This window comes from Arabidopsis lyrata (assembly GCF_000004255.2).
Source record: "Arabidopsis lyrata subsp. lyrata unplaced genomic scaffold ARALYscaffold_7, whole genome shotgun sequence".
NCBI lineage: Eukaryota > Viridiplantae > Streptophyta > Magnoliopsida > Brassicales > Brassicaceae > Arabidopsis > Arabidopsis lyrata.
This window is the reverse complement of record NW_003302549.1, coordinates 10,151,245-10,174,518: the sequence shown is the minus strand read 5'-3', so window position 1 is coordinate 10,174,518 and position 23,274 is coordinate 10,151,245. Positions and strand designations below refer to the sequence as shown.

The 23,274-nt window shown below is 36.8% G+C and overlaps 7 protein-coding genes and 1 pseudogene across 7 annotated transcripts; 7 read left to right on the top strand and 1 right to left on the bottom strand.

Moving 5' to 3' along the window:
• The first annotated feature begins 1,791 nt into the window (after positions 1–1,791).
• Positions 1,792–3,947, top strand: LOC9304005 (iron-sulfur protein NUBPL). The gene is made up of 8 exons (XM_002869937.2): positions 1,792–2,299; positions 2,390–2,498; positions 2,604–2,726; positions 2,824–2,921; positions 3,006–3,132; positions 3,224–3,309; positions 3,404–3,529; positions 3,608–3,947. Exons 1-8 carry the CDS (start codon positions 2,225–2,227, stop codon positions 3,800–3,802), a joined length of 939 nt encoding a protein of 312 aa, XP_002869983.1. The 5' UTR covers positions 1,792–2,224; the 3' UTR covers positions 3,803–3,947.
• Positions 3,948–6,038, bottom strand: LOC9306054. The gene is made up of 7 exons (XM_002867886.2): positions 5,826–6,038; positions 5,573–5,690; positions 5,402–5,469; positions 4,933–5,013; positions 4,710–4,826; positions 4,507–4,557; positions 3,948–4,370 (listed from the first exon to the last, which is right to left on the bottom strand). Exons 1-7 carry the CDS (start codon positions 5,826–5,828, stop codon positions 4,116–4,118), a joined length of 693 nt encoding a protein of 230 aa, XP_002867932.1. The 5' UTR covers positions 5,829–6,038; the 3' UTR covers positions 3,948–4,115.
• A 108-nt stretch (positions 6,039–6,146) lies between these two features.
• Positions 6,147–9,261, top strand: LOC9306053 (cyclin-T1-2). The gene is made up of 7 exons (XM_021016747.1): positions 6,147–6,232; positions 6,581–6,841; positions 7,191–7,272; positions 7,661–7,786; positions 7,894–8,075; positions 8,173–8,321; positions 8,409–9,261. Exons 2-7 carry the CDS (start codon positions 6,615–6,617, stop codon positions 9,071–9,073), a joined length of 1,431 nt encoding a protein of 476 aa, XP_020872406.1. The 5' UTR covers positions 6,147–6,232; positions 6,581–6,614; the 3' UTR covers positions 9,074–9,261.
• A 717-nt stretch (positions 9,262–9,978) lies between these two features.
• LOC110226202 (uncharacterized J domain-containing protein C17A3.05c-like) lies at positions 9,979–10,474 on the top strand. Its single transcript, XM_021016941.1, is given in 3 exon segments — positions 9,979–10,122; positions 10,210–10,365; positions 10,367–10,474. Coding segments are annotated over 3 exon segments (408 nt in total).
• A 3,352-nt stretch (positions 10,475–13,826) lies between these two features.
• Positions 13,827–15,962, top strand: LOC110226201 (platelet binding protein GspB-like). The gene has a single exon (XM_021016936.1). The coding sequence runs from the start codon at positions 13,827–13,829 to the stop codon at positions 15,960–15,962; it is 2,136 nt and encodes a 711-aa protein (XP_020872595.1).
• Positions 15,963–16,689: 727 nt separating this feature from the next.
• Positions 16,690–18,903, top strand: LOC9306052. Its single transcript, XM_002869935.2, has one exon. The coding sequence runs from the start codon at positions 16,949–16,951 to the stop codon at positions 18,557–18,559; it is 1,611 nt and encodes a 536-aa protein (XP_002869981.2). The 5' UTR covers positions 16,690–16,948; the 3' UTR covers positions 18,560–18,903.
• A 316-nt stretch (positions 18,904–19,219) lies between these two features.
• LOC110226199 (dnaJ homolog subfamily B member 14-like) lies at positions 19,220–20,237 on the top strand. The gene has a single exon (XM_021016934.1). It carries the CDS (start codon positions 19,431–19,433, stop codon positions 20,235–20,237), a length of 807 nt encoding a protein of 268 aa, XP_020872593.1. The 5' UTR covers positions 19,220–19,430.
• Positions 20,238–20,720: 483 nt separating this feature from the next.
• On the top strand, positions 20,721–22,408 carry LOC9306051 (annotated as a pseudogene).
• Positions 22,409–23,274: the final 866 nt, after the last annotated feature.

Below are 23,274 nucleotides of genomic sequence, written 5' to 3'. Positions count from 1 at the left end.
ATTGTCGGGCCACCGCCAGCTTTAGCTATCCCTTGATTTTGACCCAAGTAGTAGCATCCTAAACAACCACCAATGGCTATGAACACCATGAAAATGAACAATGGTAGCGAGAAATACACAATGATCATCGCGTAAAATCTTAGAGATTAACTAAACAGATGTTAAACCTATAAAAACCGGCAAGCGAAAGAGAAGGAGATGTGAGAAGGAGATGTGGAGGGAATGAAGAAGCTAAGAAGAGAGTTTCATGGATTTATAAGGGAATGTTGTTGCTGCTATATTAATATGAAAGTACCGAGTAAAGGAATTTGTGTATCAAAAAGTCAGATGATCACATGAAAATTTAAACAGTGATTTATTATTTAGAATTAATTTGTTCTATGAATATCGTTTTGTTATTATAATTTAAACATTTACCATTTGTTATACATACAGTACATGGAGTCAAAAATTTGAAATCAATTCTTTGCGGGTAGTTCATTTGGTTGAAAATGATTACAACATGGTGAAAAAAAAAGAGTTCTAGCTTATTGTTAGAAGTTGATAGAATTATCAAAGATTGATCTCACTTTTAAATCGTTATTTGCGGGATTTATGTATTATTAAAAAAAAGGGATTCTGGTGTAATGTGTCATTTACTGTACCAAAACTTACAGAAATTGCCACAAAACATTTGTCTTTCCAAATGTGCCATAATGGTGGACAATACTTTGAACCGAAAATTTTTGGTAGACAAGAAATGTTGTCCACCTTTGAAAAAACAGATTGAGAAGATATTTGGTGGACAAAAAATCTTGCCCACCTTTGAAACAACAGATTTTTGGTGAACAAAAATTCGAAACGACATACAAAAATTTGGGTAGACAAGAAATGTTGTCTACCATTATGGCACATTTGGAAAGATTTATGTTTTGTGGCATTTTTGCTAAGATTTTAAATAGTAAATGGCACATTAGTTAAATTTCTCTAAAAAAAACTTATAAAATGTTAAAAAAAAATCAATGGTCTCATATACTAACAAGTCAAGTCAAGCTTCAAAGTTGATTGAGCTTAAGTACTGTTGTATTATTTTTGGAGTAAGTTGTATCCTGTATGACTAATTCATAGGTTTTGGCTGGCAAAACAGAATTAAATAATTACTTTGGTTAGATAATTTATTTTCAACTATGAGTAAATGACTTCTCCGTGTAAAGCTTCGTGGTTTCCACTTCCATCTCTGTAAAGAATATAGTAAACTATAAAACTGAATTGTAATTTTTGGTATTTGAAAATTCACATCTTTATATAAAATTACAGCTAAATTGTGGGGTCTAACTATATAAATCAGTATTGTTTTTTTGAATACTTGGGGTGGGTACTAACGAGGAGACATCAAGAAGTCTCTCCGTACGTGGATTATGTAAATTTGGAAAGATCAAACCAAAAAAGAGTTGGAAATGGTCAAATGGCAACTTGTATCCCACGAAAACTACATGTTAATGCTTTTTCTGTACTATGCAAGGTTAGAAGGAATAAGACGAATGATTTACCCCAAAAAAATGGGTTTAGTTTGAAATCACCACTGTTTTTTTTTTTAAAACGATTACAAACCTTAAGTGCATTTCCGGTTAGTTTTGTTCTTTATCTCAGATTATCATGTGAATCAAAAGCAATTAGATCACCATCGTCAATCGTTGTCTTTTATCAGTTTTAGACAAATCAATGAAAAAAAAAACTCGGTTTCTTAAAGAAAACCATATAGTATGTTTTTTTCACTCGACAATGAAAATCATCCACTGATTTCATTCAGCACATAGCAATTTTCATCAAAGCCATAAAAGGCTCTCTCTTTATTAAACCCTTCGTGTCTACAATCTTTATGTACAAGCACGAATTGCTAGAAAGTATCTTACTCAAAGTTGACAACTTTACTGTGATGTTAAGAGTCACCGTGTGGGATCGGCAAGACCAATCCAGTTACAGACGCTGGGAAGTTCTTACTTGACGGTTTTGCCCATGTCCATTGCTGTAATTTACGAGAAAACCCACCTCTGTTTTCAACCTCTCCTAGAGATACAAGCCATCGTCGTCGAGCCTGATAACTGAGATTTGATCCTCCATCTTTTGCTCGAGTCTGTTGCAATCTCTGCTTTTTCTTCTTGTTTCAGGGATTTAGCTTAAGTTTATCGCATTTCCTAAATTGCCCTCGTCTCCACTTTCACTCTCTCTCCTTTTATCTCTCCCTATGGCCACCGTCGCGCTTCTTCGGTCTCTCCGCCGCCGTGAATTCCACGCAGCTCCCATCTCTGCATATAAATTCGTAAGAAATGATCCGCTAATCTTATTCCTTTCGCGGGTATCTAATTAGCTTGAGATCAGAGTTTTATCTTGCCTTTTTCTTTTTTCGCAGAGTTCTGCTAGCGCCGGCAGGAGGGCGACGGAGCTCCGGTTACATGGAGTCAAGGACATCATCGCCGTTGCGTCTGGTAAAGGCGGAGTTGGAAAGTCTTCGACAGCTGGTACATCATTGGAATCTCCTCAATTTTATGTCTCTCCTAAACATTGGTCTTGAGATTGAAACTGATAATGTGAGAAATTTGTGAATTTTGGGTTTGATCATGTAGTAAACTTAGCTGTTGCATTGGCCACTAAATGTGAACTGAAGATTGGATTGCTTGATGCGGATGTATATGGACCATCTGTTCCTATCATGATGAATATCAATCAAAAGCCTCAAGTTAACCAAGGTAGATAGATAGATAGATACCTCTTGCATTTTAGCTTAGCGTTTAAAGTATCATTTGCATCATTTTTAAAGTATCTCTGTAATCTCTGTTTTTGAAGATATGAAGATGATTCCAGTTGAGAACTATGGAGTTAGATGCATGTCAATGGGACTCCTTGTTGAAAAAGATGCACCACTTGTGTGGAGAGGTCCTATGGTGTGCATCTTTTTAGATTCTTTGTAGAGTTTATGCACACAAAAAGCTTTCGTTCGGTTTTCAAGCTTGTGTTATTGTTTACAGGTAATGAGTGCTCTTGCTAAGATGACAAGAGGAGTTGATTGGGGAGATCTTGATATTCTTGTTGTTGATATGCCTCCTGGAACCGGTGATGCTCAAATTACCATATCTCAAAACCTGAAACTCTCAGGTATGTGTATATACAGATCTCGTTGTTGCATATCCGAGTTGTGTTAGGTTAGACAAGTTGTGTAGTTATCAGAGTGTGCTTATGTTTCCAGGTGCTGTTATTGTATCAACTCCACAAGATGTTGCGCTTGCTGATGCTAATCGAGGAATCTCCATGTTTGACAAAGTTAGAGTACCTGTACGGCCATCTTCTTTGTGATCTTTGCCTGCTTGGAAACATATATATATATATCTCGTTCTAGCTGCTTAACCTTTCTGCAATTTTCTGCTAGATCTTGGGACTTGTGGAGAACATGAGTTGCTTCGTTTGTCCTCACTGTAATGAACCTTCTTTCATCTTTGGGAAAGAAGGAGCACGCCGCACTGCTGCAAAGAAGGGTTTGAAACTTATCGGTGAGGTAAATAATCAATGCTTTTAAGACCCTCGTTGGTTCTCTCTGTGGCCGTACATTAAATACTATTTGGTTTCTATATAGATTCCACTGGAAATGTCGATCAGAGAAGGTTCTGATGAAGGTGTTCCTGTGGTTGTTTCTTCGCCGGGTTCTATAGTGTCAAAAGCTTATGAAGATCTAGCTCTAAACGTGGTGAAAGGACTCAAGGAGCTAAGAGACAATCCAGATAATGAGATTCAGATGAAGCTAAATGTTCCTCATTCTAGCCCATCATAGAACAAACACTTATATATGACCAAAGTTTTGTCTTGCTGCCTCACTTTCTCAGATTTTTGTACCAAAGAGAGTGTTTGCGAAGAGAAGAATGTATTTGTAGATGATAAAAGCAATAGAGCCAGTCACGGTTTATGAACCATGTGAATCAGCAGATCAATGTGGTTACTTTCATATATAAGATAGGAAGGTGATGAATCTAAATCAGACATGTAGAGATCACTATATATTATGTGTCAAAATTTTGAAGAAGAAAAAAATAACATTCGTTTTTTCTGAGTAAGACGTTGAGATCACTTCACAATGTATGAAGAGATCACCAAATTACCCCTTCATTATCTTCTTCTTCTTCATCTTGATCTTCAAATTCAAGATTCTCATCGCCGTAGCATTCTTCGTTTCCTCTATACGCATCTTCATTACTGTAATCCTCATTCCAGTCTGGTTCTTCTGCTTCTTCTTCGTTAGAATACTGTGGTTTCAAAAGGCTTTCTTCACTGCTTTGCTTTGAATATTCCGTTTGGTCACCAACAACTGGTTTATCTAGCTTCGCCCTCTTCGGAGAGTTCTCCTACAAAGATGTGAATACACATAAGAGACTAGGCAGATAAACAAGAGGTCTATTCTATCACCAAGAAGCTGATATATCTTAAATTTTGGATTCTGCGTAGAAGATATTTTACAAATGGAGTCAGGGGTAAACTTACAGGATCAAATAGCTTATCCAAGACATCGTAATTGATTTCCAAACTCGGTCTCTGCATGAAATAAGACAAGGAATCGAATTTGTCAGACAATAAGTTGAACTACAGATGAAAAATAAGGAAGATCTAAAGAAATCCGCAAGAAAGAAGTGCAATATATCTAGACATTGCTTCAGAGAGGAAGCTGAAGTAAGGGTATCACTGACCTTTTTATTTTCACTCCCTGCATTGCTTTCAGTTCTGGTTGCAGAAGTTTTCTTACTAGGAGCAGTCTTATTAGCAGGATCCTTCTTTTTCCCAGTGGTGACTTTCCTATAATTCCCCTGATAATCATTAACAAGAACGTGAGCAAAAGCATGTGAGGAACAACATGAAGTTCACTTAAACAGAAATTAAAAAGATCAAAGAAGACAAGTTAAGAGCAAAAACCTTTTGGTATTCAGGGTTCATCAATTCCCATGCTCTCTTCTTCAGAATGAATTCCTTTTTATTAGTTAGATTATCAGCAACCTGATGAGCAACAATAACCATCAAAATGAGAACAAGAATACATAAATTGTTTTGTTCTCAGAAGCTTCATATATATATAATTTAACATCATAGAATAGAGCAGAACGTAAAAACCGGAAGACAAAGCACAAGAAAATAGTTTTGACTAAGTTATAAACTTATATGGTCGGGAATTCAGTGAAACCAATGCGTGGTCGACTTACATGTTAAGAAAATGCTGGTTCGCCACAATCCAGGAACAATTGTTGTGGTTTACAGATACTAAAACCATAAATGGGATTCAAATCAGATAAACATCCACAAGAACAAATTATATCCTCCTCAATACATGTGTGGGAACTACAATAAGCATCAATTAAGCGTTAAAGGTAGACAGTATTTATTTTACCTCAGCATCACTGATATCAGATAAGTCCTCTGCAAGATCACCTTTAGACTGTCTACAAGGAAAAACTCCTGAAAAAATCAATCACATCATCGTGTAAGTATTTACCCGAAAATAACAGATACCATCTGCTTAATCTTTAAACATTCATGGAGAAAGCGTTTGCATGTTTACCTTTGTTGCCACAGACTTTTCGATTTCTAGCCAATGACTTAGAAGATAATAAAGCTTGACTAATAATGTCAACCGGTGTAACGTCTTTCGAGGATAACTTCTTTACTGATTTCTCCACCTGAAATTTGATACATCAACGATTAGAAAAACATTCATCTCTGCAAAGATTCAGATTCATGAATCCACCACTCAAGTAAATCTATAATTTAATCAAGAATCAGATCAAAACCCGAATAAGGAGAGAAAAGTTTACCATCTTGACGAACCCAATGTGGCAAAGATCGATCGCCGGTGAGAATCTGGGTTTAATTTTAAATATCAGAAACCTAGAACACGCCTCTGTTTAGTTTATATGAACGAGATCGACATCGGCGAAGCTTATTTATAATTTTTCTTTTCACTTTTTGTCCACATTTCATTTTAATTTCGAATTAACACGTGTCTTAATCAAATTGGTTATAGGTTTGCCACGTAAGCACATACGCTTTTTATAATAAGATATTTTTTATTTTAACCCTCTTATTATCAAAATATTCGAATTTTCCCCCAAAATAAAATTTCGAGAAACGAGCGCAGCGGTGGTGACTCACTGGCGCACTGTTCTAGCGCAAGGGTATTCGTTCACGCGTTTCTTTTTCTCGTTGAGTGCAACTGTTCTAGGTAAGTATCGATATTTTCTTCTGCTAAATCCGAATTTGAGGTTTTCTTTTCTCCGTCGTTCTTCATCTCGGGTTTGGTGAATTTTGCTACGCAATTTTCATTCTGGGTCATCGTTTCATGAACTTTTTTATCATTCTTTCATGGAAATTCTCAATCTTTATCTTTGGTTAGAGAAAGATCTCTTTGTTACTGCATTGCCCAGACTAGTTTTTTGTTGTTGTTGTTGTCTCTGATCAAACCATTGATGTTTTAAAGTTGATGTCTGTTCTTTAATTTCTTGTTAAGGTTTACAACAATCTAAAAGCATTACAATTTACTCTGTTTTTTTTTCCTGAATTTGTGTAACAGTCTAAGATCATTACTCTTTAGTCTTTACATACCAATGGAAGAAGCAGAAGCATTGCCTGGGAATGCTTCTGGCAATGAGAGCGATGTTTCGTCAGTCACTAGCAATCTCCATGATGATGAGATTATCCCTTGGTTTTTTTCAAGAGAAGATATCGAAAAAAACTCACCGTCAAGGCGAGATGGTATTGATTTGAACAAAGAAACTCGCCTACGCCACTCTTACTGTATATTTTTGGAAAATCTCGGTAAAAGATTGAAAGTGTAAGTTTCTTTTCTCCTACCTGCATTAGTTATGCTGCGTAGTTTCTATCTTGTGCTGGTATTTTGTAAATTCATCATCTTAAGGACATGTCTCCTTATGACATATAGGCTTTGGTCTGTTATAAATTCTATAATGTGATGTACTGCAGTCAGTGAGGGGCATTGATACTCTAAGTGAGTTTATTTTAGCATGGAATTTGTACACCCTCGTATCTTGATACAGTATGTTTATTAAAATGAATCTTAAGAGCTAAAAGCCATTAATGGCATACTTATTACCAAGTTCATGAAGCTTTTCAGTTTTTGGTTCCTTTGATGAATGTGAGCTGATATGGTATTCTCAACATAGTCCTCAGGTAACGATAGCCACTGCTATAGTATTCTGTCACCGATTCTTCGTTCGTCAATCACACGCGAAGAATGACAGTCGGGTGAGTTTAGTTGTATGTGAAAAATGGTTACTAAGGAAGTATATGTCTTTTAGTCTCTGTTGTTTTTAGTGAAACTATGAATCTATTAGCTGTCTGGTGATTTAAAACATCATGGCTTCTTGAGATTCCTCTATAGATATCCATCTCTGTGTCATCTTCTTTACTAGCTCTAATCAAAGCGTATTAGTTGATTGATCAGATGAGTCTCTAACTGATTTTATTCAAGATAAAACTGTCTGTGATAGAGATCAAGCTCTCTGTTTCTTCCGGTTTGGATAGATGTGTATGGTTAATAAATTTGTGCTTGTTTTGCGATGATGTATTCTTCTTGAGCAGTAAGAACAACTAGATTAACCTTATGCCTTTGCCTGTTACATTTGCTCTCCAGACGATTGCAACAGTCTGCATGCTCTTAGCTGGGAAGGTTGAGGAAACTCCAGTGCCATTAAAAGACGTTATTATTGCCTCTTATGAGAGAATGCACAAGAACGATCTTGCTGGCGCTCAGAGAAAGGTTTTTATTTTCATACTACAGATCCTACAACCCTCCTTCTCCATATATTTCTTCTTCGTTTTTACGTGAAGAGGTTTTTGAAAAGATTTGTTATTTCGCTTTTGCAGGAAGTATATGAGCAACAGAAAGAGCTTGTATTAATCGCAGAGGAGCTTGTTCTTTCTACATTGAACTTTGATCTCTTTATTCACCACCCTTATAAACCTCTTGTAAAAGCAATTAAGAAATATATGGTTGAAGATGCTAAGACCCGACTTGCCCAATTTGCATGGAATTTGGTCAACGATTGGTATGCTTGATTATGTAACTTGAAAGCTTTTTGAATTCTGATGGTTCTCTATACGCCTTGTGTTTCCCTTTTTCATACAATCACAAGTCTCTTGCAGTCTGCGAACGACACTCTGCCTGCAGTATAAGCCTCATCACATAGCGGCAGGTGCTATTCTCCTTGCTGCTGAGCTGCTAACAGTGGACATACAATCATACGGAGAGGTCTTGTGTCAAGAGTTTGATATCAAACCCTGTCAGTTAAAGGGTATGTGTATCTTTTTTTCTTAAAAATTAATAACTTTGATGGCTCTAGACCTTGTTGCTGCGGTTTATTTATCATTTGCGTTTTCAGATATCCGAGGCCAAATACTTGAGCTTTATGAGAGAAAGAATATTCCTACATCTCAAGAAAGCATAGTTGAAAGTAGTGGTAATGTAGCCGTAGTGCATCAACCTATATCCAGAGATATGGCTTCCACAGAGAAGTGTTCAAGTTCTGATATTGAAGAAGGCTCATCGCAAGTCAATCTAAGCCAGAGCGATGATCATTCAGTCCACGATGGGTCTAGGCCTGAAGGAATTGGAGAGGAGAACTCAGAAAGTGAAGCTGAAAAGAATCGAGATGACCATTCTGTTGGTACTATAATGGTTGAGACAAGTGATGATGTTGGGGTCATCCAATTGGAGAAAGACTTGCAACTGCATCAAGAGGAGGTGGAGGCTAAACAAGAGAAAGATAAGAAGTCATCTGACAAAAATATAAAGAAAATGGAGTTGATGGATGAGAAGGATTTGACTGAAAGAGAAGCAGAAGATGAGGATAACAAAACAATGCAGACGAGAAGACAAAGCTTTATGAAAGTCAAGGACCCTGGTGAGAACACGAGTGTTGAACACAGTGAGATTCTAGATGCAAACCACTCAGGTGATGATGGTGAATTGGTAGCTGATACTTGTCTGATAGATGACAAAGATTTGAAGGAAATGGTCGTTGAAGATGGTGAAATACTGGTTTAGATTTTTAGCTGAGGAGCTTTGGAAGAGAACCGGTTTTTTGGTGCTTTCGGGCATTGAGAAGAGCTTTTTAACTAGGTGGTGAGTTTTGGAGAGACAACTATTATATGTTTTGGTTTAGTTTCAAGATTTTTGGTAGATTATGACTCACTAATTTTGGCCTTACGAATTTGTAAATGTAGATGCATGTGTACATATAGTTCTATTTTTCACATTTGTTATATTCCAACTACGGATGAAATGAAATCATACGAAAAACGCAAAAATAAAATAAAATGATGTTAAAAGAAAAGTAAAAAAAAAAAAAGACGAAAAAACTAAATTAAAAGGTAAAAAAGCGTGATGGGTACGTTTCTGGTCTTGCCCTAAATAATAAGGAAACTACTCTGTCACTTGAGAGTCATATAAGTCTCACAAGACGTCAACCCTTGGAACATACTACAGCCTCAGGTGGCCAAGAGCCGACATCGAGGTGCCATAAACAAGATTTGACGTTATTCCGCTTTATCTCCATGCAAAAGGTATGAAATTTTCATAAATCTATCTACTTGCGACTTGCCTGTTTTTATTTTTAACTGGTTCATGTTTTGATTGGTCTAGTTTTGGGGTTTTTCTTTATTTTATCATGAGAATCTTATTGTATACTGTGTTGTGTCTATTGAATTTCGACTATAGAATTAGGGTTTTTTTCAGCAAATCCTAATAAGGTTCCGTCCGTATAAAATCTGTTTAAGTTCTGGTTAAACCAGTTTAGTAAACATTGAAGTCGGTACTTTGATGATTTTTACCAAAAACTCTTATTTATGGATTCCTAAATATTTGATTGTGCACTTTTTGAAAACATTTCTCTTAAACTTTCTCCTCTGATTCCTGATTATTACAGTGAGTAAAAAAAAACTCTCCCTAACATGGAATGTAACAAGGATGAAGCTAGAAGGGCAATGGATATCGCTGAGAGGAAAGTTTCAGAAAATGAATACACTGGAGCAAAGAAATTTGTTAACAAGGCTCAGGCTTTGTATCCTAACCTTGATGGTTTGAAACAAGTGTTGATTATGATTGATGTTTACATCTCCGCAACAAACAAGATCAACGGAGAAGCTGATTGGTACGGAGTTCTCGGTGTTGATCCTTTAGCTGATGATGAAGCGGTGAAGAAGCAGTACAAGAAGTTAGCTCTTTTGCTTCATCCGGACAAGAACAAGTTTAAAGCCGCAGAAGGTGCGTTTAAGCTGGTTTCACAAGCTTGGTGTTTGTTATCTGATAAGGTTAAGAGAATTTCTTATGATAAAAATTCAAAAGAGGAAGTCGAAAGAAGCAAAGACCGTGATGCGGAAACCACCAACAAACCCAAAAAATCCTGCTTCTCATAATGGGGATCCAAGTGCTGCCTGCTACAAGTGATAAGCCTGCTAGTGGGATGCCAAAACCATCAAATCCACAAAAGTCAGCATCTTCTAACGGGCGGCATCAAAATCCTAGAGACGGTGTGGATCCCAGCGCTAAAGCTGGGAGTAATAAGCATGCCCCTGCCCCTGCTGATTCATCAAAACAAACTAAAGACAGTGTGTTGGTTTGGACAATGTGCAATGGATGCAAGAAAATGTGTTCATATATGAGGGATTATTGTCATTACAAGGTTATACAGTGTCAAAACTGTGGTTATATTTTCATTGCAACCCAAGTTGCGGAACCAGTCAACTGCTCACCATCTCCTCAACAACAACATCAATATAGTTCCCAAAATAAAGAAACAAGCAAAAGCACCCATGGAGCTTCTTCTTCTGGGAGAAATTCTTCTCCATCTGCTAGTACTGCAACTGAAAAAACTCCACAAGCAAGTGCAAAAAGTCAAGCAACAAACAAAAACACAAATGGAGCCTTTTCTACAGAGAGAGTTTCTTCACCATCTGTTAGTGCAACCGCGAAAACTCCACCGAGGCCAGTCAACAACTCATCACTGCCCACACAACAACAACAATGGAGTACCCAAAATCATGCAGTAAACAAAAGCACCAATGGAGAATCTTCTTCTGGGAGAAACTCTTCGTCATCTGCTAGTGCAGCTCAGAAAACTCCACAAGCAAGTGCCTCTTCTTCAGCGAGAGTTTCTTCACCATCTGTTAGTGCAACCGAGAAAACTCCAAAGGTAAGTAGTGGTGAGAAAGAAGAGAAATACTTGAGGTTTATGAGAGAAATACTTGAGCTTTATGAGAGAGAATTTTCCAACATCTCAAGAAACCATAGTTAAAAGTAGTGGTGGTGTAGCCTTAGTGCATGAGCATCAACATGTCCCCTGAGATATGGCTTCCACGGATAAGTGTCCAAGTTCTGATATCGAAAGTCAATCTAAGCCTTCGCTATGATCACCACGATGGATCTAGGCCTCAAGTAATTGGAGAGGAGAAGTCAGAAAGTGAAGCTGGAGATATATATATATAATTGTTGAGAAAACTCAGACAAGTGATAATTTATTTAGTCACTGAGCTAATTAATTTTCCTTTTTTTTTCCATCCATAAGCGTTACGTGTATTACACGCTTGACTCGTCTAGTGGTTTATATAAATCTAAAATAGGAAATCAAATCTTCGTTTAGTAAAAGGAAAATCAACCTATAAATTACTTTGTATTTATAAATCAACAAAGGAAAATCAATTGTACAACTTTTTAATTTCTTCCTCTTCTCTCGTCTAGGGTTGTTCTGCTTAACTCAAGATTTTGCAAAAACTTTCTTTAATGGGTATTGTTATATTCACCGAATCGTTGCTAATCTCTTCCTGATTTTGTGTGAAACTCTGTGATTTCCTGTTTTGGTTCTGTAAACAATCCTCTGAACCTATTTTTTGTTTCTCTGATTGTTTCTGTAGAGGAAGAAACTCTCTCAACGGCATGGAATCTAATAAATAAGAAGAAGCTAAAAGAGCATTGGATATTGCTGATAGGAAAATTTCAAAGAATGAATACAACAGAGCGAAAAAATATGCTAAGATGGTGAGATAGTAGTTTAGATATTTGGCTGAGAAGCTTTGGAAGAACCGGTTTTGGCCTTTTTGGGCATTGAGAACATGAGAAGTGCTTTTTGGTATATCATGACTTTAAATCTTGTTTTTCCACTAGTTTTAGCCTTACGAATTTGTAAATGTAAATGCATGTGTACACATAGTTCTATTTTCACATTTGTTATATTCCAATTACGGATGAAATGAAATCACACTAACTCGGATGGTGTCACTATCAAACTAATTATTAAAAAAATTATTTTTATGAATTATGAACAACGCTTAAATTTTCATATTTTACTATGTAACTGATGAAGCGGAAGGTTTTAGGGATAAAACTAGATCCGTTGATTCTGAGAATACCCGAAAACTAGAGTTTGAGAGTCCTCTTCTAGGGTTGTGAATACTCTTCACAGTGGTTTATAAAAACCTCTTTAAATCTTTCGATTAATCAAATTCCATATCCACAGAATACAATATGAAGCCTAAGAAGACTATTTATAATAAAAACATAAAAACCCTAAAACTTAGAATATTCTAGAATAATTATAATTAATAAATTAAAAGATAATATAAATAGATATTTGGAATATTTCCAAATATCTCGCTGCATCAGTAACTAGGTAATTTACTCATACTTTGTGTGGGATAAAATGATTATTAAATAAATGTATTGTAATAATTTACAAAATTTACTGTATTATTATCTGAAATCTTGAAATTTACTTGTGTATTAATTACTAAACATGTAATATACTTTTTTTTTTTTTGAACATCGATTTTCGTATTGAAATTAATTTTACCTGTATATTGATTGATATTAAAATTCTATATAAGTCATATAAACATTTTAGATATTATATTTTATTTATAAATGAATTGGTAAATATCTTGATTAGGAATATATAGAAAATGGATAATCCGATTTAGTATAAGAAATCTAAAAATGGAGGAAAGATGTCATGAAGTTTCCAAATCTTACAAATTTCGAATATATTCAATTTTCCAAATTAGATCTCTTCAGTTAGAGTAATATCCATGTATATCTTCATTTTGTATATTGTTATGGAAAAGAAAAAATAAACAGAAAAGTGAATGGTTTTTAATTGTTTCCAAAATCCGTGGAGAATCAAAACAATTAATGGTTACTCTCTTATCTTGTGTGTAAATTTAATTTTTTTGTGTGAGCGGGAAAACGATAATGGAAGAATGATGATTTTTTGTTATACGAATTATATGATTTCTATTCACATTAAAATTAAAAGGACAAAAAGGCTTGATGGGTACGCTTCTGGTCTTGACCTATAATAATAAGGAAACTACTCTGTCACTCACTTGGAGTCATTTCATTTTCCCAACTTCCTCCGTTTTCACTTTGTCTCGCTTTTCTTAATTCTAGCAAAAGGTATGAATTTTGCATTAATCTACAATAAGACTTGGCTGTTTTTATTTTTAACTGATCCATGTTGATAATGATTGGTCTACTTGTGTGGTTTTTCTTTCTTTTATCATCGATTTCTATTGAATTTGGATTATCGAATTTGTATGTCTTACAGCAACTTAGAATTAGGTTAATTGAACCATTTTCTTATACTTAGATGATTTTTTAGCATAATTGGATGATTTCTTATACTTAAAACTCCTATTTATGGATTCCTGCAAAAATATTTGATTTGCTCAATTTATGGAAACATTCCTCTTAATCTTTCTTCCCTGAATATTACAGTGACAGTGAGCAAAAAAAAACTCTCCCTAACATGGAATGTAACAAGGATGAAGCTAGAAGGGCAATAGATATCGCTGAGAGGAAGCTTTCACAGTATGATTACAATGGAGCGAAGAAATTTGTTACCAAGGCTCAGAATTTGTATCCAAACCTTGATGGTTTGAAACAAGTGTTGTTGATGATCGATGTTTATATCTCCGCAACAAACAAGATCAACGGAGAAGCTGATTGGTATGGAATTCTCGGTGTAGATCCTATAGCTAATGATGAAGCTGTGAAGAAACGTTACAAGAAGTTAGCTCTTTTGCTTCATCCTGATAAAAACAAGTTTAAAGGCGCAGAAGGAGCGTTTAAGCTGGTTTCACAAGCTTGGTGTGTGTTATCTGATAAGGTTAACAGAATTGTTTATGATCAAAAGAGGAAGTCGAAAGAAGCGAATACCGGGATGCAGAAACCACCAACAAACCCACAAAAGCCTGCTTCTCATAATGGGAATCAAAATGCTGGAGGTTGTATGGATCCGAGTGCTGCGGCTACAAGTGATAAGCCTGCTAGTGGGATGCCAAAACCGGTAAATCCAAACAAGCCAGCATCTTCTAATGGGCTGCATCAAAATGCTAGAGACTGTGTGGATCTGAGCGCTAAAAGTAATGAAGACAGTATATTGTTTTGGACAATGTGCAATGGATGCAAGACACAATGTTCATATCTGATGGTTTATCTTTACAAGGCCATACTTTGTCCAAAATGTGGTCAGACTTTCATTGCAACTGAGATAACTCCATGTGCAAGTGTTGTGAGGCCAGCCAACATTTCATCATCTCCTCAACAACAACACCATTATAGTGCCCAAATTAAAGCAACAAACAGAAGCACTAATGGAGCTTTGTCTTCTGGGAGCAATTCTTCTCCATCTGCTAGTGCTGCAGCTCAGAAAACTCCACAAGTAAGTGCCTCTTCTTCAGGGAGAGTTTATTCACCATCTGTTAGTGCAACCGCGAAAACTCCACAGGTAAGTGTTTTAAGGCCTGTCATCGACCTTTCATCATCCCCTGAAGTACAACAACAACAAAAACAACAATGGAGCGCCAAAAACATAAGTGGTGGTACTTATTCACAGATTTTTGCTTCATCATCTGCTAGTGCTGCAGCTCAGAAAACTCCACAAGCAAGTGCCTCTTCTTCAGGGAGATTTTATTCACCATCTGTTAGTGCAACCGCGAGAACTCCCCAGGTAAGTGTTTTGAGGCCTGTCATCAACCTTTCATCATCTCCTGAAGTACAACAACAATGGAGCGCCCAAAACATAAGTGGTGGTACTTATTCACAGAGTTTTGCTTCATCATCTGCTAGTGCTGCAGCTCAGAAAACTCCACAAGCAAGTGCCTCTTCAGGAAGAGTTTATTCACCATCTGTTAGTGCAACCGCGAAAACTCCACAGGCAAGTGTTTTGAGGCCTGTCATAAACCTCTCATCATCTCCTGAAGTACAACAACAATGGAGTGCCCAAAACATAAGTGGTGGTACTTCTTCACAGAGTTTTGCTTCATCATCTGCTAGTGCAGCTCAGAAAACCCCACAAGCAAGTGCCTCTTCTTCAGGAAGAGTTTATTCACCATCTATTAGTGCAACCGCGAAAACTCCACAGGTAAGTGTTTTGAGGCCAATCGTCAACCTCTCATCATCTCCTCAACTACAACAACAATGGAGCGCCCAAAACACAAGTGCTGGTACTTATTCACAGAGTTTTGCTTCATCATCTGTTAGTGCAGCTCAGAAAACTCCACAAGCAAGTGCCTCTTCTTTAGGAAGAGTTTCTTCACCATCTGTTAGTGCCACTGCGAAAACTCCACAGGCAAGTGCTGTGCAGCCAGTCGTCAACCTCTCATCATCTACTCAAGTACAACAACAACAACAATGGAGCGCCCAAAACACAAGTGGTGATACATATTCACAGAGTTTTGCTTCATCATCTGTTAGTTACACCTATAGTTATCAATGGAGTTGTTCAGTATCAGTAACGGCCAATTCTAGTAGCGGAAATGCCGTAAATCAAGGACAAGAAAGTTCGAAAAGAGTACATGAGGTGTCACAAGAAACGGTTGCTGCTGCAGAAAAGGTACTTAAGAAGCCGAGGAGGCGAGGACAGAAGATAGATAAGAAGTAAAGACTTATCACACGTTTCTAGAAGTTGCTGAGTTCTCTGTTTTTTTTTTTGTTTGGCTTTTAAAGATGCTTTACGATATGATATAATTCTTTTTTCATCTCTAAGACTTTAACTACAGTGGAGCAAAAGCAAGTTCTCCTTGCATCGTCAATGTGTAATGTCCTAACTTCTCTTAAACATTGTGGTGTAGTTTCAAGATTTGTGGGAGATCCTTTTCTGTCAAGAAAATTGGGTTTCATGACTTTGAATCCTTGCTTTTCTCTGTTTTGAACAACTGTTTTACTGCAATTACTAATGGAATTAGATTGAACTTGGATATAGACATAAGATAAGTCCCTTGCACGATCACCATCAGACAAAGATGCTCATGGCAGTATCGATACCATAAAAAGACCAAATCTGTTAAAGAGCATGCTTAAATCATTACAGGACAGTTTCTGATGATTTTCGGCTCTAATCACAGCCACACAATTCAAGAAAAACAAACGTTTGTCGTAAACAATTTGTTTAGGCCTGAAGTAATTGGAGCTAAAACATTTTCCTTTTAATTTTACTAACTAATCAATTTTCCTTTTTTTCCATCCATAAGCGTTACGTGTATTACACGCGTGACTCGACTAGTGGTTTATATAAATCTAAAAAAGGAAATCAAATCTCCGTTTAGTAAAAGGAAAATCAACCTATAAATTTACTTATACCAAACCATTATTTTACATCTTTTAATTTCTTCCTCTTCTCTCGTCTCTCGCGACGTTTCTAGGGTTCTTCTGCTTAGTACGAGATTTTGCAAAAACTTTCTTTAATGGGTATTGTTATATTCACCGAATCGTTGCTAATCTGTTTCCGATTATGTGTGATATGATATTTCGTGGCTTCTTTTGAAACTCTGTTATATCCTGTTTTTGGTTCAGTAAACAATCCTCTGAACCTATTTTGTCTTTTGCTTCTCTGATTGTTTCTGTAGTGGAAGAATCTCTCTCAAAGACATGGAGTCTAATAAGGAAGAAGAAGCTAAAAGAGCATTGGATATTGCTGATAGGAAGCTTTCAAAGAATGAATATAACAGAGCGAAAAGATATGCTAAGAGGGCTCAACGTTTGTATCCAAAGCTCAGCGGTTTGGAACAAGTCTTGGTAATGATCGATGTTTATATCTCTGCATCAAACAAGATCAATGGAGGAACAGAAGAACCTGATTGGTACAGAATTCTCGGTGTAGATTCTTTATCTGATGATGAAGTTGTCAAGAAACGATACAAGAAGTTGGCTCTTTTGCTTCATCCGGACAAGAACAGGTTTAATGGTGCTGAAGGCGCGTTTAAGCTTGTTCTACAAGCTTGGGATCTATTATCTGATAAATCTAAGAGAATTTCTTATGATCAAAAGAGGAAATCAAAACAAGTTAGGAGAACACAGAAGCATAAACCAACAGAGCCAGACAAGCCAGCTTCTTCTTATAGACCTACGCCTACACCTGAGCCTAAGCCTAGGCCTACGCCTAATAGGCCTAAGCCTAGCCCTGAGCCTGATATTCCTATGCCTATGCCTACTAGGCCTAAACCTAAGCCTAAGCCTGATATTTCATTGACAACGGTGAAAGTCGGAACCTTTTGGACAGTTTGCAATAGATGCAAGACATATTGTGAATTTATGAGGGCTAGTTGTCTTAATAGGACCATACCTTGTCCAAACTGCGGTAAGTATTTCATTGCAACCGTGATACCTTCAGAGTTAATCAATGGGAGGCTAGTCATCAGACTGAGTCCTTCTAATCAGTCAACATGGAAAAGCACAAGTGATACTTCTTCAACTTCAGCAATGGCAAAAGCTGCACCCGAAAGAGTGAAAAGATGGTTTAACCCTATGCCTGAGCTTGATTCTTCGACGGAAAAAGAGATAAAACTCGGTACCTTTTGGACAGTGTGCAATAGATGCAAGACACATTGTAAGTTGGTGAGGGCTAATTATCTTAACAAGACCTTCCCTTGTCCAAACTGTAGTCAGGAATTCGTTGCGGCCGAGATGATTATAGAGATAATCAATGGCGGTCCAGTCATCAAATTGAGTCCCTCTGTTCAGTCAAATAGCAAAAGTAGCAAAAGGACAAGTGCAGCTTCTTCCACAACCTCAGCATCTGATAACGCAAAGACTGCATATCAAAAAGAAGACGTTTTGAAAAGAGAAAACATTGATCCTGATGTTGCATCTGCTGCTACTGGAGGAAATGTACAGGAAGCAGAGACCCTTTTCAAGGAGCCGATGACAACAGGAAATGAAAACTCTACTACTGAAGCAGGTAATGTAAAAGAAGCAGAGACTCTTGTCGAGGAGCCGGTGACAACAGGCAATGTAAACTCTACTCCTGAAGCAGAGAGACTTTTCAAGAAGCCGATGAAAACAGGAAATGCCAACCCTAGTCTTGAAGCAGAGAGACTTTTCAAGAAGCCGATGTCTACAGGAGACGAAAACTCTACTCATGAAGCTCAAAGGCTTTTCAAAAAGCCGATGACAACAGGAAATGCAAACTCTAATCTTGAAGCGCAGAGATGCTTTTTGAGGATATGGCAACGGGAAATGCAATCTCGACTCTTGAAGTAGAGAGGCTTTTCAAACACATGATAGATGTGAATTAAGAAGTAAGACATGTGTTTTGTGTTTTGGTATGCATCAGTAATAGTTTTTTATTTGATCTTGTGAAACTTGAATTTACGAGTTAACCTTTTGATTGAAATCTATTTTTTTTTATTGAATTCATTCATCTCAATCTGCTGCTAGCCACAACTTCATTTCTGTTAAGGTAAATCTGTTCTCTTATCTGTCCTTTCTCCACTTACATAAAGGCTCTTTCTTCTTATGTTCACTCTCATAATTCATATAATGACCTAACGAACTACACATAATTGAGATTATAGTTAGAGAATGAAGCGGCTTAATTACATCATTTCAGTTGAGATTGCATATCTTCACTTGAAATAATAGTTACGTGTAATACACGCTTGAATCGCCCTAGTGGTTTTATACAAATCTATACATAAAGCTTGAGATACAATTGTTTGGGACATAATCACTGAGCTAATAAATTTTCCTTTTTATTCCACTAAGCGTTACGTGTAAAAGCAAAATAGGAAATCGAATCTTCGTTTAGTAAAAGGAAAATCAACAACCTATAAATTTTTACTTATTCCAATTCCAAACCATTATTTTACGTCTTTTAGTTTCTTTCTCTTCTCTAGTCTCTCGCGGCGTCTCTAGGGTTCTTCTGCTTAGCTCGAGATTTTGCAAAAAGTTTCTTTAATGGGTATTGTTATATTCAACAAATCTGTTTCTGATATTGTGTGATATTTCGTGGCTTCTTTTGAAACTCTGTTATTTCCTGTTTTGGTTCTGTACACAATCCTCTGAACCTAATTTTTTTTTTATCTTTTGCTTCTCTGATTGTTTCTGTAGAGGAAGAAACTCTTTCAACGACATGGAGTCTAATAAGGAAGAAGCTAGAAGAGCATTGGATTATGCTGAGAGGAAACTTTCAAAGAATGATTACCATGGAGCTAAAAAATTCGTCACCAAGGCTCAGGCTTTGTATCCAAAGCTCGGCGGTTTGGAACAAGTGTTGATAATGATCGATGTTTATATCTCTGCACCAAACGGAGAAGCTGATTGGTATGGAATTATCGGTGTGGATCCTTTAGCTGATGATGAAGCTGTGAAGAAACAATACAAGAAGTTGGCTCTTTTGCTTCATCCGGACAAGAACAGGTTTAATGGTGCTGAAGGCGCGTTTAAGTTGGTTTTACAAGCTTGGTGTCTATTATCTGATAAAGCTAATAGAATTGCTTATGATCAAAAGAGGAGACCGAACCAAGTTAAACAGAAAGAGAGTGGAAGGCAGAAACCACCAAAGAGACATGAGTATAAGCCTTATGGGGCTAGGTCTGAGCCTAAGCATGAGCCTAAGACGCCTGAGTCTAAGATACCTGAGCCTAATAAGCCTAAGAGACTTGAGCCTAAGAAGCCCGAGCCTAAAAAGCCTGAGCCTAAGAATACTGATCCTGAAATATATTTGAGTGAAGAAATTTTGTTTACAGAGTCACGAGAAAAGATTGCTGCTGATTTTGCTGTTGCTGCTGCTGGAGGAAATGCAAACAAAGCAAAGAGGATTTACAAGAAGCTGACAAGACTGGGAAACCCCAACCCTAATCTTGAAGCAGAGAGGCTTTTCGAGGAATACATGACAGAATGTGAAATAAGAAGTAAGGGATTTGGATTTAGAAGTTAAATTTATATCTGTTTTAGTTTCTTGGTATGCATCAGTAATAGTTTTTTATTTGATCTTACAGTACTGCTGCGAGTTAATCTTTGATTCAAATCTATTTCTTTTTTCATTTGAACTCATTCATCTCAATGTGCTGCTATAGCCACACTGCATTTTTCTTAAGGTAAATCTGTGCTTCTCTGTCCTTTCTCCACTTAGCATAAAGGCTCTTTCTTCTTATGTTTACTCTCATAATTCATACAATGACCTAACCAACTACACAAAATTGAGATTATAACATTTTATTTGAGATTATAGTTAGATAATGAAGTGGCTTACTTATAACATTTTAAAAGTTTCTTTAATGGGTATTGTTATATTCACCGAATTGTTGCAAATCTGTTTTTGAAACTGTTCTTTCCTGTTTTGGTTCTGTACCTCTGAACCTATTTTTTTGTCTTTTGCTTCTCTGATTGTTTCTGTAGAGGAAAAAACTCTTTCAACGGCATGGAGTCTAATAAGGAAGAAGCTAGAAGAGCATTGGATATTGCTGAGAGGAAACTTTCAAAGAATGATTACCATGGAGCTAAAAAATTAGTCACCAAGGCTCAGAATTTGTATCCAAAGCTCGATGGTTTGGAACAAGTGTTGATGATGATTGATGTTTATATCTCTGCATCAAACAAGATCAACGGAGAAGCTGATTTTTATGGTACTCTCGGTGTAGATCGTTTAGCTGATGACGAAGCAGTGAAGAAGCGGTACAAGAAATTAGCTCTTTTGCTTCATCCGGACAAGAACAGGTTTGATGGTGCTGAAGGTGCGTTTAAGCTTGTTCTACAAGCTTGGGATTTATTATCTGATAAAGCTAAGAGAATTGCGTATGATCGAACCAAGTTAAACAGAAAGAGAGTGTAAGGCAGAAACCACCAAAGAGACATGAGTATAAGTCTGAGTTTAAGCCTTATGGGGCTAGGTCTGAGCCTAAGAATGAGCCTAAGACGCCTGAGCCTAAGAAGCCCGAGCCTAAGAAGCCTGAGCCTACGCCTGAGTCTAAGAAGTCTGAACCTAAGCCTGAGCCTAAGAAGCCTGAGCCTAAGCCTGAGTCTAAGAAGTCTGAACCTAAGAAGCATGAGCCTAAGAAGCATGAGCCTAAGAAGCATGAGCCTAAGAAGCATGAGCCTAAGAAGCATGAGCCTAAGAAGCATGAGCCTAAGAAGCCTGAGCCTAAGCCTGAGTCTAAGAAGTCTGAACCTAAGCCTAAGCCTGATTCTTCATTGAAAACGATGAATTACGGTACCTTTTGGACAGTGTGCAGTAGCAACAGATGCAAGACATATTGGGAATTTACGAGGGGTTATCTTAACAAGACCTTAACTTGTCAAAACTGCCATCAGGATTTAGTCGCGACCGAAATACTTCCAGAGACAAACAATGGGAGCCCAGTCATCACATTGAGCCCCTGTAATCAGCCAATGAGCAAAAACACAAGAGACACTTTCTCAACTTCAAATTCAAATGCTGCACCCAGAAGAATGAGAAGATGGTTTGAGCCTAAGCCCGAACTTGATTCTTCACCGAGCAAAGAGAAAACAAGTATCTCTTGGACAGTGTGCAATAGATGTAAGACACTTTGTAAATTTGTGAGGGCTAATTCTCTTAACAAGAACTTGGCTTGTCCATACTGCAGTGAGGATTTCCTTGCGGCCGAGATAATTCCAAGCATAGTCAATGGAAGGCCAGTCATCAAATCGAGTCTTCCCTTTGGTCAGTCAAGAAGAAAAAACACAAGTAGTGATGCTTCTTATTCTACTACCTCAGCATCTGATAGCAGCGCAAAGACTGCATATAAAAGTGAAGAAATACTGAAAAGATTGTTTCCCGAGTCACGAGAAAAGATTGCTGCTGATTTTGCTGTTGCTGCTGCTGGAGGAAATGCAAAGGAAGCAAAGAGGGATTTACAAGAAGATGACAACAGGAAATGCAAACTCTAATCTTGACGCACAGAGGCTTTTCAAGGAACACATGACACATGTGAAATAAGAAGTAAGACATTTGGATGTACAAGTTAATCTATATCTGCTTTTGTTTTTTTGGTATGCATCAGTAATAGTTTTTATTTGATCTTATGAAACTTGATCTTACAGTACTGCTGCGAGTTAATCTTTGATTCAAATCTATTTCTTTTTTCATTTGAACTCATTCATCTCAATGTGCTGCTATAGCCACACTGCATTTTTTTTAAGGTAAATCTGTGCTTCTCTGTCCTTTCTCCATTTAAGCATAAAGGCTCTTTCTTCTTATGTTCACTCTCAAATGTTACTTTTAAGACATGCTTTTGATTAAATTCAGTTACATCTGATACATGTGAGACAAGAAGAAGACTTATTAAATGTTCCTAGAAGTTACAGACTACAGAGTACTCTGCTTTTTGCCTTTCATTTTTTTTTTTCCTCAGCTTTTTGCCTTTCATGGATATTATTTTGTTATGATATCTCCTTTCATAGTCAATGTGTAAGTTGTAATACCGTTCCTATTTCTCTAAAACATTATGGTGTAGTTCAAGATTTGAGGAATAGGAAATTCTTGGTTTTCTCTATTTTTATACTTCATTAGAATTTGTACTGCTTTGCATAATTTTTTTTAGGGAGACTCACAAAAATGCCCCTTTTTCAATACCCTTTTCAAAAATGCCCTCTTTGGCTGTCAATTTTTAAAAATACCCCTTTTTATGTACAAAATGACTAAATTACCTTTCTTTTAATAAAAGATATCACAAATATATAAGGAAATATAACAAAATTAGGTCCACAAAATACAAAATATTTTTTGGCGGGAAAAGTGATCCCGCAATTTTTCCCGCCAAAACACTTGTAAAAACTTGTAAAACCTTTAAAATACCTTGTAAAATTTTCCCGTAAAATTTTTTCCCGCCAAAAAATTTTCTCGCCAAAAAATTTCTTTTGCGGAAAAGTGATTCCGCAATTTTTTTGACGTTAAATTTTTGGCGGGAAAATTTTACAAGGTATTTTAAAGGTTTTTTACAGGGTATTTATAAGGT

Bases quoted from the DNA above. Each gene is read 5' to 3' on its own strand.
- LOC9304005 (XM_002869937.2), top strand. From the start codon at position 2,225: ATGGCCACCGTCGCGCTTCTTCGGTCTCTCCGCCGCCGTGAATTCCAC. The intron at 2,727-2,823 runs GTAGATAGATAG...CTGTTTTTGAAG, and splicing joins AAAGCCTCAAGTTAACCAAG to ATATGAAGATGATTCCAGTT. The intron at 3,530-3,607 runs GTAAATAATCAA...GTTTCTATATAG, and splicing joins GTTTGAAACTTATCGGTGAG to ATTCCACTGGAAATGTCGAT.
- LOC9306054 (XM_002867886.2), bottom strand. The intron at 5,470-5,572 runs GTAAACATGCAA...TGATTTTTTCAG, and splicing joins AAAAGTCTGTGGCAACAAAG to GAGTTTTTCCTTGTAGACAG. The intron at 4,558-4,709 runs GTCAGTGATACC...TATTTCATGCAG, and splicing joins CAGGGAGTGAAAATAAAAAG to AGACCGAGTTTGGAAATCAA.
- LOC9306053 (XM_021016747.1), top strand. From the start codon at position 6,615: ATGGAAGAAGCAGAAGCATTGCCTGGGAATGCTTCTGGCAATGAGAGC. The intron at 6,842-7,190 runs GTAAGTTTCTTT...TTCTCAACATAG, and splicing joins CTCGGTAAAAGATTGAAAGT to TCCTCAGGTAACGATAGCCA. The intron at 7,273-7,660 runs GTGAGTTTAGTT...TTTGCTCTCCAG, and splicing joins ACGCGAAGAATGACAGTCGG to ACGATTGCAACAGTCTGCAT.
- LOC110226201 (XM_021016936.1), top strand. From the start codon at position 13,827: ATGGAATGTAACAAGGATGAAGCTAGAAGGGCAATAGATATCGCTGAG.
- LOC9306052 (XM_002869935.2), top strand. From the start codon at position 16,949: ATGGAGTCTAATAAGGAAGAAGAAGCTAAAAGAGCATTGGATATTGCT.
- LOC110226199 (XM_021016934.1), top strand. From the start codon at position 19,431: ATGGAGTCTAATAAGGAAGAAGCTAGAAGAGCATTGGATTATGCTGAG.